The sequence below is a fragment of the Filicampus tigris genome, chromosome 3 (assembly GCF_054856515.1).
Source record: "Filicampus tigris isolate MCC_2025a chromosome 3, RoL_Ftig_1.0, whole genome shotgun sequence".
Taxonomy (NCBI): Eukaryota; Metazoa; Chordata; class Actinopteri; order Syngnathiformes; family Syngnathidae; genus Filicampus; species Filicampus tigris.
Window position 1 is genome coordinate 30,668,685 of NC_141219.1, and position 15,770 is coordinate 30,684,454.

The following is a 15,770-nucleotide window of genomic DNA, read 5'->3' on the forward strand; positions in this document are numbered from 1 at the left end:
GATGAAACGTAACATCATTCAGGACTTCTTCCGCCCGGAACAACAGCGGCTATACACGTGAATTGGAATACAGTATCGTCATATGCTATAGCTATTTAAAATTTTCGTATGTCACTACGTACCATGAAAGTGTCGTGTGGAATTATTAGAACTCGTGTTGTAATCTAAGCTTGTTTCTCTCTATTATATCCACTGCTTGCTCGCTAGCAATCCAAGTTTACAACGCCTGCTGTTCACAAGTCGTACTCAGGTTTGTTTTGTGATACATTTTGACAGCTTCGATTGTTATAATACTGTACACCGTACTGCTGAGACAAAACAGTAGGTTTATTTTCTGCCACCCATCGAACTCAAATGCGTCTGACACGATTTTAATTGTATCATCGTCGGTCTAATATTGCGTGTGCATGTCTTATTTTAGGGTTGGCAATGGGGCATACCGATCTGGACAGGATCATTGAATTGCAGAAAAATCCAGCCAATATTAGAAACCTTTGCATCTTGGCACATGTTGACCACGGTGAGTTTATTCATTGGACTTTCCACGCAGTGTGACAATAGAAACTAAACAATTGGTATAACTGAATCTAGTGTTATTACAAATATATATTTAATGTGTTTTTCCCAAACTATAGAGTTGAGATTTTCTATTAATAGCACAGTAAATACATTATATTTTTCATCACGTTTAAAATAATATTATCTATTGTGGAACTTCCAAAAGTATGTTGTCAAAATGTCAATTCACCACCTTCTCCTGGACAAGTTCTTGGCATAATCTGAAATAGTGTTTTGAGAAAAATAAAACACGATGATCATATCTTAAGGTTGTTGTGGTATTAAAAGGTTTACAAGATCTGTATTTGTGTGTTCAGGTAAAACTACTCTTGCGGATTGCTTAGTGGCAAGCAATGGTATCATATCAAGTCGCCAGGCAGGGAAGGTAAGTTTTTTTTTCTGCATATGTCAAGTATAAGATATAAAATGTCTTCACTCCTGTTATCAAAAGATGGAAGGGCCACTGTTTAACTGAAAACAGTCAAAATCCTCTGATTTCAGCCTCTAAACCAGGTGTGGAAAAACTACACCCCTGGGGCCACATCAGACAGTCACTGACCAGCTATCACAGTCACCATAAATTCAAAGTTAAACTTTGCTTTTATTAATGTGCACCTTTGTGGAGGCAGGTACAAGCAAGATAGCAAGCAAGCACTACGGCCTGTGTCTGCAGTGTATATTTAGTAGGGATAGACTGATTATCGGCCAGGCCGATATTCTGTGTTTTGATGAATATCGGCATCGGCCTTTTTAAAACATCTGATGGCCGATAATAAATCAGTTTAAAACTGTGTTGAAATCAAAACAAAGATATGTGAAAGTTAGTCATTTTGAAATTTTGGAGAACTTCATTTACTGTTGACTACGACCCTGGGTGCTCCCTGAACGTTTTGTTAGAATTTGATAAAGATGTATTTCGTCAAAAAATTATAGTAATAATGATACAAAAAGTCCTACATTATGCAAATCTGAAAAATTGTTCAATAAACATATGCATAAAGACGTTTCAACAAAGTTAAGAATTAAAAAAAAAAATTCTTAGATTTTGATGCCAATATTTACGAAAAATTAATATAGGCTCCAAATATCGGTTACCAGCTGCCTTGACTACTAATAATCAGTATCTGCCCTGAAAAAAACATATCAGTCTATCTCTAACATTTAGTCTATATTTAGCAGGGCCTGACTGGTTAATCGGCCGGCCGATTAAATCGGCCGATTATGACTCTTCAAAAATCGGCCCAAGTAATCAGCCAAATGACCGATATTTGCAGATTGTATTTAATTTTATGTACTCAAACCATGTATGGCAGATGTACACAAGTGACACTGGCCTCATACATCTAAGTCTATACTACAACCTTGATTCCTTAATTATGTCTGAAGAATTTAATTGATAAGGTCATTCTTAATCCTAATGTTAGCACCATTCTTATTTCCTGCACGTTGGAGGGAAGATGGCCAAAAATATATGACCTGATAATACGTAACTCTTATACTGTACGTATTGGTTGTTTTGTAAGTTGGGATGTAACAGTTGATCGAAAATAGATATAAAATCGATATAAATGCGTAAAATATGCATTGATATAAAAAAAGAATAAATAAAAGAATCGATTCGCAATGCCATGTTAACTATAGCCGCTCTCTCGTGTCATGCCTGTCTGCAACACACATGCGCAATAGTGGTAATCCGGGTCAGCCGTGATGGAAACAGAAGCATTGTGGGTAATGGTGTCATGGCTACCTGAGTGAAAGTTAACAACAGAATCTGAAAGTCCGGGCGCAATTCACAAAATTAATTAAAACGATGTAAATCTACCTTTCATAATAGCACAGCAGTGATAAATGAGCATCTATAAAGGAAGCACGTTGTGGCTGATGCCAGATTTCATTAATGACATAGAGCAGGGATGTCAAACTCATTTTTGTCGCGGGCCACATTATAGCTTTGGTGTCCCTCGGAGGGCTGTTACGACTATGAATCCATATAAATGTATGACCGCTTTATATTAACACATATACACAACAAAGTGATGGATAACTCGTTTTGAAATCAAAAGCCAGTAAATATTTTGTTCAACTATTTTTAAAGATAATTTAAAGAAGGGATTGGGAACAAATGTTTGCAATATCTCATATGTAGTGCTAAAAGTGAAGACAATTTGAAAGAAACATATCACGTCAACACACATGATGGCAACACCTAACAATAAAAGATATAACCAGTCGGGGTTCGTGTGCGCATTCATGCTCTTGTCGGCTTCAGCCTGTGTAAGTGGAGATGCGATCGCCACTATATTTTTGATTTTGTGGAGGTGATTATGATGAGATCATGTTTTATGTCAATAAATCCAAACTATTGTACATAACACTTTTATACTTCCACAGGTTGAAGTGGACAAGAGTACTAAGTTGCTGCCATGTTAAAAGGCACTGTTAGGAAAGAATCTGTACATACTTCAATTAAGTTCAAAATCATTCTCTAAATGCAGTAGATTTCGAAAAATCGAATTTTTCAACATGGAAGAAGACGACTTCATGGGTTTCAACGAATATGATTAAAGTGACTTGTGATTTCAAAAACAGGACAAATGAAGATATATAAATATTGGTTATTTTCTCTTGGTTCTGTTCCATCTTAATCAGTAAAGTTGCTGCCGTGTTAAAAGGCACGTTTAGGAAAGAATCTGTTCAGGTACATACTGTACATGTACAGTTCAAAATCGTTCTGTAAATGCAGTAAATATCTAATTTTTCAACATAGATAGGTGTGGTTAACAAATAACAAAAATATTGTTTTTTCATTATTTTTTAAAACATGGTGGATGCGGCTTATATAAAGGTGTGGCTTACAGTCCAGAAAATAGGGTACTTGCACAAAAGTTGTCAATCAATGTCCTTAACAACACATACCTAACTTGACCTGCTTTGTGTTTCCTCCTCATGTTCTGGCTGGTGCTAATCTTACAGCTAAGGTATCTGGACAGCAGAGAGGATGAACAGATCAGAGGAATTACCATGAAGTCCAGTGCCATCTCGCTTCATTACCAAGAGGGTAAGACAAGCGATTCAGCATCATTGAGGTGATGAAAAATCTCGCCAATATTATAGACGCAGTATTTGAAACTTCTGCATTCTGGCACATGTTGATGCACAATGAGTTCGCCTTTCACTTTCCACACTTGTACGGCTCCGTTCAATTCAATTTCATGCAGATGACTAATTTTTTAATAGAATAAAATTAAGATGCCATGTTATGTAATCATTTTTTCTGTCCCAAGATCCTTGAGAAAACAGTTGCCAAACAAGTGTATTGACCTTTTACAACTCTTTGAGGACCTTCGGAATGAATTTGCAATTACAGTAGTCATAGTACTGAGCTAGAGCGACGTTAAGTTATTAATGATCTTGTTGTCTCAGATGAATGCCTTGCGTCTGTTTTTGTCACGCTTGAACATCAACTCCGTCACTTCTCACCTGTTTTCTGGGTTTGGTCTTGTGACATTGGCAATGCGCGCCCGAAGGTAGTTGTGGTGTCAATTTCAGTCGACAGCAGAGAACATTATAGGCCAAAATGGCAGGCCCTGATGGCTGGATGGCTAAAATGGATGGCTTACTCATTCTATCCCAATGACATATTTATATGTCATTTCACAGGAGGCTCTGAAAAAGTCTGCTACTGAATGAGTTAATCTGCTTAATTCTTTTTCCTCAAAGGCAGCATTAACCCATTATGGCCTAAAACGCCTGGTGAAACATCTCCTTAAAACCTAAGGGCGACTTTAGAATCACTCTCTAAAACCTTAAGTTTTCCCAGAAATTCAACATCTACAAAATAATTGATTCTCAGCCCCTGTAGCAGATAGAAACATTTGAGACCTTAAACATGTGGCTTTCACACAGGCCCGAGTTTATTATTAATTACTGTTTCAATAAAAAATGTAAAAATAAAGTGTCAGTGCAAGAGAAGCTCTATTTTTGATTTAAAAAATGGAGTGGTAATTACCATCCTGTATTCTCTTACAAAGACGTCGATATCATCATTGTGTACAAACATTGGGGATGTGCGCGACTAGTCGTTTAACCGTTTAACTGTCTACGATTTATTAAACGTTTAGTATTTTACTAGTCGGTTAAACGCTGCATTATTACGCATCTTGTTCCTCACGTCTCTCTGCCTCTGTAAACAAGCCAAGCACCAAGAGAGTGAATTGCTCCTCTCTCCTCTGCCCACACGCACACATAGTAGGGGGCGGGGTCACTAAGTTTGGGGAGGAAAAGAGATGTTGAAGCTCCCACGAAAAACAACGTCACCGTTTGGCAGTATTTTGATGCCGTAGATGACAGCAAGGTCGTCTGTAGGCTTTGTAAGCATAAACTCGCTTACAACCACTCTCCCGGAGCGATGAGAAACCACATGTGGGGCGCGCAGCCTTGGGCTCCTGCCGCAAGCTGCGTAGCAACAATAGCACGTTCGCCCCAAGTCACGCTCAGCTCCTCGTCCCGGCCGGCAAGCGTGGGCAGCGGTGGTGGCGACTCTGGGCGGGGCGGGCCCTTACCACAGATCTCCACAGCTGCAGCGGCCGCTGGGACACCGCGGTGGCAGCAGTCGCCCTTCGCAGGGTTGGTAATCCGGGCTGGCCCGGCCGGCTCATTCGGCCGACGCGGCCTCGATGCGGCTCATGACCCAAAGTCAGAATCGGCTAAATACGTCTAGTTGCAATATTGAGCCAACAAGTTCAACACACAAATGCACACATCTAGCTAATATTTAGCTAAATGTACATACAGATACATCAGGTACCATATGATTACATAAATTGCTTAAATTAGATAGACTTTCCTTACTTGCCCTTAAAATGCAGCGTTGTTTGTCATATATATTTTCTTTCTAAAGCAAGACAAGGTTAGCCAATCAATTGGTGTTCAGTAGCATGCTTTCAGTAACAGCTGCATTGTTGTATTGTCTTGAACTTTAAAAAAATAAAGCTCTTGTGAAAAATAATACAAAAACATTTATTAAAATAAATATAAATTAACATATAATTAAATTAACAAACTGTCCTGAATGTTTGAGCTAAAATAGCCCCTACTGTAAGTACACAAAACGTTTGCATTTTCAACTTTGAATTCAATATGTATTAAATTTCAAGTTTTCTTGCTTAAAGACTAGTCGACTAGTCGCAAATAAAATTTGAGACTAGTCGGCGGGCAAATGAGACGAAATTCCCATCCCTAACAAACATATACCTTAACCATATATCACGTTTGGCTAGTTCCACTGGTTCACAAGCGCGTTGTCTATATCACTGCCATTACTTATTTCAGAGCTCACACGATCGTCTGCGTTCGCCATTTTCGCTCGAACAAATTACAGGACATCCTGCGAGGGCTCACGACACCGTCTCGTGTATATTCTGATGCATTTCATTGGTTAAAAAAAAAAGAAAATGACGTATCCGCTCTCCCAGCTTTAAGGGGAGAACGACGCTACAGTGCTTACGCCTCTAGTAGAAACATGGTTACGCGCTCCCAGCATAAATGGGTTAATCAGAATAATACCGTGCTTAGTGGGGGCACATTCTACATATAGGCCTAATAAACAAAATTGTTTTTTTTCCCTTAAAGTTGATTTTAATGTCACCTTTTCCTAGGTTACTTGTGTCAACTTTGCTTGAATATAACCAGAGCTGGGCAGTCCGTCCCTGGGCCGGACCGGTCGGACTCTCCGGCCCGGCCGAATGCCCATTTTTGGGGCAGAGGGGTGGGGGGTGACACATTTTTTAAAATGGCTGGAGTAAGCATGGCCGGAAGTGGATTTTAGTCCGGCACACTAATCGGCCCTCATGCGTGTGACGTGGTCGCAACGCGGCCAAATTTAATCTCAGCCTACTCGGTGAAAGGCTTCTTTTTAGGCTTCTTTCAAAACAACTTGTGTCCGGGAGTATATTCAAGCTGCGCGCAGCACTCAAGTATGGCACATCATGCACTTCCTTACTTCCAGAAATACGCCATAGCAAACCTGCTGTGTAGTGGTTTTCTGGCATGCTTTTATTTTGAAGGCAGGGAAGTGTGAAGGAAGGGAGTGTGGAAAATAAGTAACTTGTTGCTTGCAGACTTGTCGTCTGTTGGACCCAAATAAATATACAATACGACAAAACCAACCCTATGGCTCGCAATGGAAGTAAGTACATGCAGCTAGGTTGTTGTGTCTTTCACAACTTAATAACTTGGAGAAGTCAGCTTCTTTTTATTGCGTAAACGGCATTCATTCACAGACGAGTTGAATCACTGATAACACTTGAAATTATATCACTCCGCGCACGTCGCGGTGCACTGAGGAAATCACAGGGCGAATAACTACGCGTGGAAAAGTAGGTCCACACTACATGGATAAGTACGTGAGTAAGTGGCGCGTTTGAAGCGTGTCCGCAGCGGGTATGAATAGTAAGTTAGCCAGCTAATTGTCTTTAAATCAACCTCTTCCGTTAGCATCACTCCCGCGCGGTTATCGTGCACGTTTTTTTTTTTTTCGGGGGGGTTGGCGGAGGTCGGAACTGGGCCGACAATGTTTATGAATATGGCCGGGGGGTCGCGGCTGGAAGGGTATCCAGTTCAAGGGTGGAGGGTCGCGGCCGGATGGGCAAAAAAGGGTCAAGTGCCCAGCTCTGAATATAACGTAACGTTACTCCTTCTCAACTTGATATCTTTGCTTTGCCTCCATGTCCTGTCCTGAATGTGCTGGTGCGCTCCATTTCAATTAGGTTACTACTGTCAGATTTGGCGAGCGACCACATCCTATTAGTAACAATTGTCTGTAATTATTAGGGATAGACTGGTTATCTGCCGGGCCGATTATCGGCACAGATATTCGGCATCGGCCTTTTTTAAAACTCTGTTGGCCGATAATCAATTTAAAACTGTGGAAATCAAAACAAAGATACGTGAAAGTTGAACATTTCTCTCATTTTGAAATTTTCATTTACTGTAGAAAACTACATGGAGCTATTGTTTTAAAGTTTTCATTCATCCTTTTTAAGACATGCTGACAACCCTGGGTGCTCCCTGAACTTTTTGTTAGAATTTTATAACAGAGATGTATTTTGTCAAAAATTTCTTGAAATGATAATAAAAAAAACTAGAGCTGCAAGCAGCTATAAAGGGCCCTCGCAGCCCTGGCAACGTTGGGGAATTGAATAATGGAATTTATCACGTGGATCAAGTTACAGCAGCTTTTGTAGTCAAGGTGAGTCCAAACTTTAAAAAAAATTCAAAATGGCGGACTTCCTCTTAGGTTTAGCATATGGCGCCAAGAGGCTTATTTGTAGGTCGCTTCCTGTTTCATATACTACCAAATTTTCGTAGATGTAGCTGAAGCGTACAAATGGGGCTACTTTTTAAAAATAATCTAGGGGGCGGTAGCGAGCCATCTTTTAAAGACTGCACAATTGAATAATTAATTATTGAGTAATTTACCAGGCGTTCTATGTGTGCAGTTTCATGAGTTTTCGTGCATGTTTACATTCTCAAAATCAGCATTGTGTTATTGACAAACTGGGCGTTACCATGGCAATTAAAATGACAATTTTTGTCGGCACTAGGTGGCGTTATATGTATAATGGAATATCATTACATAGATGTCTTCAGGTCACGACTCTTTACGTACAGGTGAAGTTTTGGATTTTTTTGGAGCATGTGCAGGGGCGTTATTAAGGTTTTTCTCCTGTATGGCGAAGGGAAAAATTTACGCCAAATTTGATGCCCCTCCCCCGTCATTAAAAATGGCGGGCTTCCTCTTAGGTTTAGCATATGGCTCCAACAGGCTTTTTTTTAGGTCTCTCCCTGTTTCATATGCTACCAAATTTTCGTCGATGAAGGTGAAGCGTACAAACGGGGCCGCTTTTTAAAACTATTCTAGGGGGCGGTAGCGAGCCATTTTTTAAGAATTACACAATCGACTAATTAAGTATTGATTAATTTACCAGGCCTTCTACATGTGCAAAATTCAATGAGTTTCCGTGCATGTTTACATTCTCAAACTCAGCATTGTTTTACTGGCAAACTGGCCGTTACCATGGCAACAGCTTTTTGCGAAAAATCTCAAACTTCGTGTTTTCACATCATGAATGCCTAATCACTCTTCCGAGCAAATATGAGGGAGATCTGGCTAATTTGCCAGGAGAAAAACATGAAAGAATAAAACATGTACTTCATTTAGCCAGTAGGTGACGCTCCCACTACGATGACATTATTTCGTAGGTGTCTTCAGGTGGAGACTCTCATCAAATGCGTGAAATTTTGACAAGATAGTATCATGTGGATCACATTACAACTGCTTTAAAAGTCAATGTGATGCGGAATTGTAAAGTAAATTCAAAATGGCGGACTTCCTGTTAGGTGTAGCACATGGCTCCAAGAGACTTTTTTGTAGGCCTTGACCTGATAGATATACCACCAACTTTTCGTAGATATAGTTGAAACGTACAACCGTGGCTGATATTTAAATTCAGACCCTCAAAATGAGAGTTGTTATTTTGGCGAACCGTGTGTTGCCATGGCAACAGCTTTTCACGAAAAATCACAAATATCGTATTTTAACATCAGGAAGGTCTACAGAGTCTTCCGAGCAATTCTGAGGTCGACCTGGTTAAGCTGCGAGAAGAAAAAGATCAAAGGAAAAAAAAACACTGTTTCACTAGCACTCATGAATTCGCCACTTCGCCTTAGAAAGCACTCACTTTTTATAGGAGGCAGCTTTGGGTGTCGGGTGTAACGTTTAAGTTTTTAGCCTACACACACTTAGGTTCACACCGCAGGCAAATGCCCAGATCGGATTTTTTTGCTCATATGCGACCTGTATCAGATTTTTTTTATGACAGTCCGAACGGCTCAATCTCAATTTTTTCAAATGTGACCTGGGTCGCTTTCATATGTGGTTCTAGATCCGATACGTATCCGCTCTTTTCCAATGCGTTCGCGGTCTGAACGGCCAGGTCACATATATCCGACGTTCACGTCATCCGGAGCCCAAATGTGCTCTGCGCAGGCAGAGGGAAACTGCTGGCAGCAGGGGATCGAATCTGCCAAGTTGTTTTGAGGAACACTATTGACTTTATATTTTACTTTTATTTAATCCACCTTGAAACATGAAGCATAAAGTGGACATTTGTGGCGATCGTAGTAATTCAGCCACGGCTCAGATAGATTTATCTTTTACGCACGGTTAAGACGTGACGTCATCTCGTTAGTGATGTCTCCATGAAATGAGATATTAAAGTCTTGCCTCATAATTTCCCCCAAATACTGTATTTATTTCTACCTGCTACCTAATCGCTTGACTGTATGAATGCCCCGACACGCTGGACATGCTTCCGCAAACACGACGTCGCGTGTGACGTCGTCTCTTCTTCTGCGCATGTGGGCCACTTTGACGACGCATGTGTTCATACAGCAGACATGACCAAGGTCGCAATTATAATGTAATATGAACTGAAAATGGGATTTTTTCAAAAAATCCGAATTGAGTATTAAGACCTGCGGTGTGAACCTAGCCCGAGTAGCAGAGGTGGGCGCTCCGTCAGACTGATGTACTGGTCCGTCAGTTCGTCACTGATGGATGCCTGTTTTGCTGACCATTGATGAATGACGGGACACCCTTTAAAAACGACAGACTGACGACTGCCGGAAGTGGGTTTCATCTGTCAAGGTAGTCACTATAACTGTGTCCGCCAGTGACGGACTGACAATTAGTTCAGTTCGTCACGAAAAAATGACGGACTGACGAATGACGGATCAGCAAAATGTAGTAAAATGCCGACCTCTGCTTACTAGTTTTTGCCCTGCACACGCACACCAGGTGTTTTTTAAATCTTAACCTTCATTTCTTAATTGTCCATTCTTTCATTACTTTCAAAATGCAGAAATAGCCCCTAATAAGCTCATAAAATAAATTATTCCCATCTATGGGCTATAAATAATCAGTGATTACCAGATCTAAATGCATTCGCACGTTTCTAATCAAATTTGATGGACACAAAAGAAAATCATTGAGTATGCATCAAATTAGGTGATTTTTTTTCTGACAGGTATCTGCGTATATTTCTTAAAAGGATCTGACAGATTCTTACTTACCTTCAACTAAATGATGTTTTTTCTGAGCAAAAAACTTAAAAACTGTGCGGCCATCATTAAGAAAGTTGCTTAAACATCACAAGGCCCAATAGCATTTAAAAATGTCTTGCACAGCTTTGAAACTTGTCACGCTGTTGGTGGAGCCAGGGAACTTGGAACAAGATGAACATGTGGTGACGAAGAGCAACATTTTTAAAATGCGTACTGGACAAGGAGAGAATCTGCACTTTCCAGCGCCTACTCAGGGATGAGGAACACAGAATGCTTATAGTCTGAAAATGGCCGCATAGACTTTGTACGTGTGCTCCTCTCATTTTGTGGACAACATGCGTATCGAAATTTGTGCTTGTGTTACCGACTTTGTAAGGGGACACAATACTTGATTATCTTAACTGTATTAGTCAGGCAATTACGTTTTACCTTTTTCTGAGCAGTTCATATAGGGATAGACCGATTATCGGCCAGGCCAATTATTGGCGCCGATATTCTTCAAAATGCCTAATATCGATATCGGCCTTTTTAAAAAATCTGCTGAGTGATAATGAATCCATTTAAAACTGTGTTAACTTCAAGGAACTATTTATGTGAATTTTCAGTTAACTTTATAAGACATTCTACTGACTTGGGCAACATTCCTCACCTTTTTGTTTTTGTTTGAAATCAAATCAAAAGATAAGTGAAATTTGAACATTTGTGTCATTTTGAAACTTTCTTTACTGTTGAAAATATAGGGAGCTATTGTTTAAGTTTTCATTTCACTTTTGAAGACATGCTGATGACCCTGGGAGCTCCCTTTTTGTTAGAATTTTACAACAAAGATTTATATTGGAAAAAAATTATAATACTAATCAACATTTTGCAAATCTGAAAAAAAATGTTCAATAAACAAATGCGTTTAAACAAAGTTAAGAGTTGTAATTTTTTTATTTTATTTTGACACCAATATTTTCCTTTTTGCTGAAAATGAATATCGGCTCCAAATATCGGTTATCGGCCTCCTTGACTACTAATAATCAGTATCGACCCTGAAAAACACATCGGTCTATGTCTAGTTCATATGCGACGTGCGTTTGGACTGTTTCTGGTGGTCAGTAATAATAATTATTTCAGCACATGCATAATACATTCTTAAACTATTAAAAATTTAACTTAATCTGCGTTAATATTGTTGCTATTATTATATCACAGGTTTTCCTTTGTTTTTTTCGTCTGGTCTTGTCCCGGCAACAAAAACTTGCACGCCTCCTCATGATTTAGTCATCAAAAATTATCTTTGCCTCGTCACGATATTGCCATGAAGAATCGAGTGTCAACGAAATAATTTTGTCATTGTCATTGACAAAAACAACACTGGCTGAAGATGAGCTATTATTGTGACTCTCTCGTAATTACCTTTTATTTCCCCTCCACCAGGTGATAAAGATTTCTTACTGAATTTGATTGACTCTCCGGGCCACGTTGACTTCTCCTCTGAGGTTTCCACTGCTGTCCGGCTGTGCGATGGTGCCATTGTTGTTGTTGATGCTGTGGAGGGAGTCTGCCCGCAGGTATGTTTTGTGGTGCCTTTCTGATTCACTGTTTGCCTTGATTTTGTTGACTGTAGACCAGGGGTGTCAAACTCATTTTTGTCACTGGCCACATCATAGTTGCCCTTCAGAGGGCTGTTACGACTGTGAACCCAAAGAAATGATCGCTTTATATTATCACATACCGTATTTTCCGGACTATAAATCGCTCCGGAGTACAAGTCGCACCAGCCATAAAATGCATAATAAGGAGGAAAAAAACATATATGTCGCACTGGAGTATAAGTCGCATTTTGGGAGGAAATTGTGCCCTTAGTACGCATCAGTTCCACCGAGCTACGATGCTACATGTAGCATACAAGAAAGTTATGGTAACATAACTTTAAACTCACCAAAACTGTTGTAGATTGATTAAATAAGTCTTTTATTTATCCCCGACCATGTAGAATGTTTCCAAGTCTCCAAAAGTATTTATGTATTCAGTCGTAATTATGTCTATGTCTCCTCTGTGCTCGGCTTCTTACGTGTGTGGCTGCATGATGCAATACCCCAGCCAGAGGCAGGCAACTGCCTGTTTGTGGTTCATTCTTGTTTAACCATCGCCTGAAACTAAGTTAGACAATTGTGTGTAATGACATTTATACACGAGCTGAATTGTGGATGATTGTCGGTTGTTGACTGAACATACTAATCGCTATCGCTAATGCTAATCGTGACCGCTAATCGTTAGCATAGGCTCATCTTGTTCATGTCTATGAAAATACATGTGTATGTAATGCATAGCTTGATAGTATTTTCTGTTTCTTGTGCAGTTTCACAATATAAACAGGCAACTTCGCTGCACACCTAGAGTCTATGGAGTTTCTTTGTGAATGTTTAGCTGTTTAGATAAGCTGGCTTCCTCGACTAGCAAGGTCTGTTAGTTTAACTAAACAGACTTTAACCGTTTAAATTATTCATACATTTTAATAGCATTTAGGATGTATCTTATGTTTCTTTATGTGGGTTACAATAACATGTGAAATTATATAGAAGTATTTGTCATGGCTAGTTAGTGCTGACTTGCATTTATGATGTTTTGAAGCGCCTGCAGAGGAAGGCAAAACATAAGTCACAAGTCAGCACTAACAATCCATGACAGTAATGTGTTAATAATTTCACACATAAGTCGCTCCAGAGTATAAGTGGCCCCCGGCTAAACTATGACCCCAAAAAAAAAAAAAGCGACTTATAGTCCGGAAAATACGGTATTTTGTTCAACTTTTTCCAATTTATTTTAAAGGGGGGTTGGTAACAAATGTTTGCAATATCTCATCTGTAGTGTTAAAAGTGAAGACAATTTGAAAGAAACATGTCAAGTCAACACACGATTTGCCTTCGCGGGCCGTATAAAATGATGTCGTGGGCCGGATCTGCCCCACGGGCCTTGAGTTTGACACCTGTGCTGTCGACTCAATTTCCATTTGGAAGGAGGGGGTGCCATCACAAGTATAGTGAAACTGCTAAATGGTTTTCCCATGAAATGATTATGAATCAAGCCAACATTTTGACGAATTATTCTGAAGTTGTACAAACATCCCGACCTACCGACCTCACTGGCGGTGGTGATTATTGGATTGATTACTATTACCATCTGTGGGTTATTAATAGATGCAGCCTATTGCAATATCTTGAAGTATTCTTTACAGGGTTTTTATAGCTCAAATTGAGGCAGAGGTGGTACCATCCTGACCATGCGCCATGAAGTGCATGTATTCTGGATATTCAGCTGACTGACTTTCTTTGACAGGGAACATAGTTTAAAGTGGAAATCAACCCAAACACATTTTTTTCAAGAATATGTTCCCACCAGGCCCACTAGTTGAAACACTGCATTCTGATTAATATTGCGTTTGTGGAAAATTAGTTAAGCAGCAAATTCACCCCTTTTTAGCCATCTCAGGGGGCGGCGATTTTGTCACTTCTGTTGACTGAAAATGACATCACAACTGCTCAGGGCTCATCTAACGATCAATTACGGCTCAGCTTCAGAAAACAGGTCAACCATGATTGGTCGTTACCTGAGCCCTGAGCAGTGTGATGTCATTTTCAGTCGACAGAAGTGACAAAATGGCTGCCCCCAGAAAACGGGTGGATTAACTCTTATTCCCCAAACGCAATATTTATCAGAATGGCTTGTTTCAACTAGTGGGCCTGCATAGAACATTTTCTTGAAAAAAAAACATGTTTGGGTTGACTTCTACTTTAAGTTAAGAGTTATAATAAGAATAACTATTATCACGTTAAAGCATTCATTTATTAAAACTAGAGTGAGAAACTAGAAACTAAGGCTAGGTTCACACCGCAGGTCTTAATGCTCAATTTGGATTTTTTTGTGTAAGCGTTTATATTACATTATGAATGCGACCTCGGTCTTGTCTGCTGCATGAACGCGTCGTCAAACTGGCCCGCATGCGCAGAAGAACGACGAAGACGACATCACACCCGACGTTGTGTTTGCGGAAGTAAATGTGGTCCAGCGTGTCTGGGCATTTATGCAGTCAAGCGATTAGGTCGGCAGGTAGAAATAAATACAGTATTTGGGGGAAATTATGAGGCAAGGCTTTAATATCTCATTTCATGGAGACATCACTAACGATGACGTCACGTCTTAACCGTGCGTAAAAAATGAATCTATCTGAGCCGTGGCTGAATTACTACGATCGCCATAAATGTCCACTTTATGCTTCATGTTTCAAGGTGGATTAAATTAAAGTAAAATATAAAGTCAATAGAGTTACTCAAAACAACTTTGTAGATTTGATCCCCTGCCAGCAGTTTCCCTCTGCCTGCGCAGATCACATTTTGGGCTCTGGATGACGTCAATGTCGGATATATACGACCTGGCCGTTCAGACCGCGAACGCATTGGAAAAGATCGGATACGTATCCGATCTAGGACCACATATGAAAGCGACCCAGGTCGCATTTGAAAAATCGGAATTGAGCCATTCAGACTGTCATAAAAAAATCAGATACAGGTCGCATATGGGCAAAAAAATCTGATCTGGGTTGCATTTGCCTGTGATGTAAGTGTCATTGCAAAGAGCCACATTATATATATATAGCACATAAACTGCCCCATCTCACTCCCTCACTCCCAAGCTCTCTTGCATATTTTGACAAACTCCCCTTCTTTGTATGGCTTTTTAGCTCATGCAGTTTTCTACTTTACAAGCAAGTTGGAACAAGTGCTTCATAAAATTTGTGAACAACTGTCTACTTTTTTGCCTGACCTTTTTAAGAGAGCAACTTGTGCTTGCAAAGTTCAGTCCCCTTTGGACTATTCCTGGTTGATGTTTGCATGGAGGGAAGTGAAGTACTGCTATAGATGTAAAGCCTTGCTCAAATAATGCCAAATGTGAGGCAGAATGACCCTGCAGAAAACCTCCCAGCATAGACCAGCATATGAGCTCACAAGATATGCTAGTTTTGCTGTGTATTTATGCTGTTTTGTTTTGGTAGTTTTTTTTTTATTAGTGGGGTTGCCATTACATTCAACAAAAACTGTGTT

General features: G+C 39.9%; 1 protein-coding gene across 1 annotated transcript in view; it reads left to right on the forward strand.

The window, feature by feature from the left end:
* efl1 (elongation factor like GTPase 1) overlaps window positions 1-15,770 on the forward strand; it is a 105,795-nt gene continuing 90,025 nt past the window's right edge. The window contains exons 1-5 of the mRNA XM_086025846.1: window positions 1-250; window positions 422-520; window positions 876-943; window positions 3,532-3,616; window positions 12,106-12,239. Coding sequence (XP_085881972.1) covers window positions 430-520; window positions 876-943; window positions 3,532-3,616; window positions 12,106-12,239 — 378 coding nt within the window. The 5' untranslated portion in view covers window positions 1-250; window positions 422-429. The remainder of the gene's footprint in view (window positions 251-421; window positions 521-875; window positions 944-3,531; window positions 3,617-12,105; window positions 12,240-15,770) is intronic.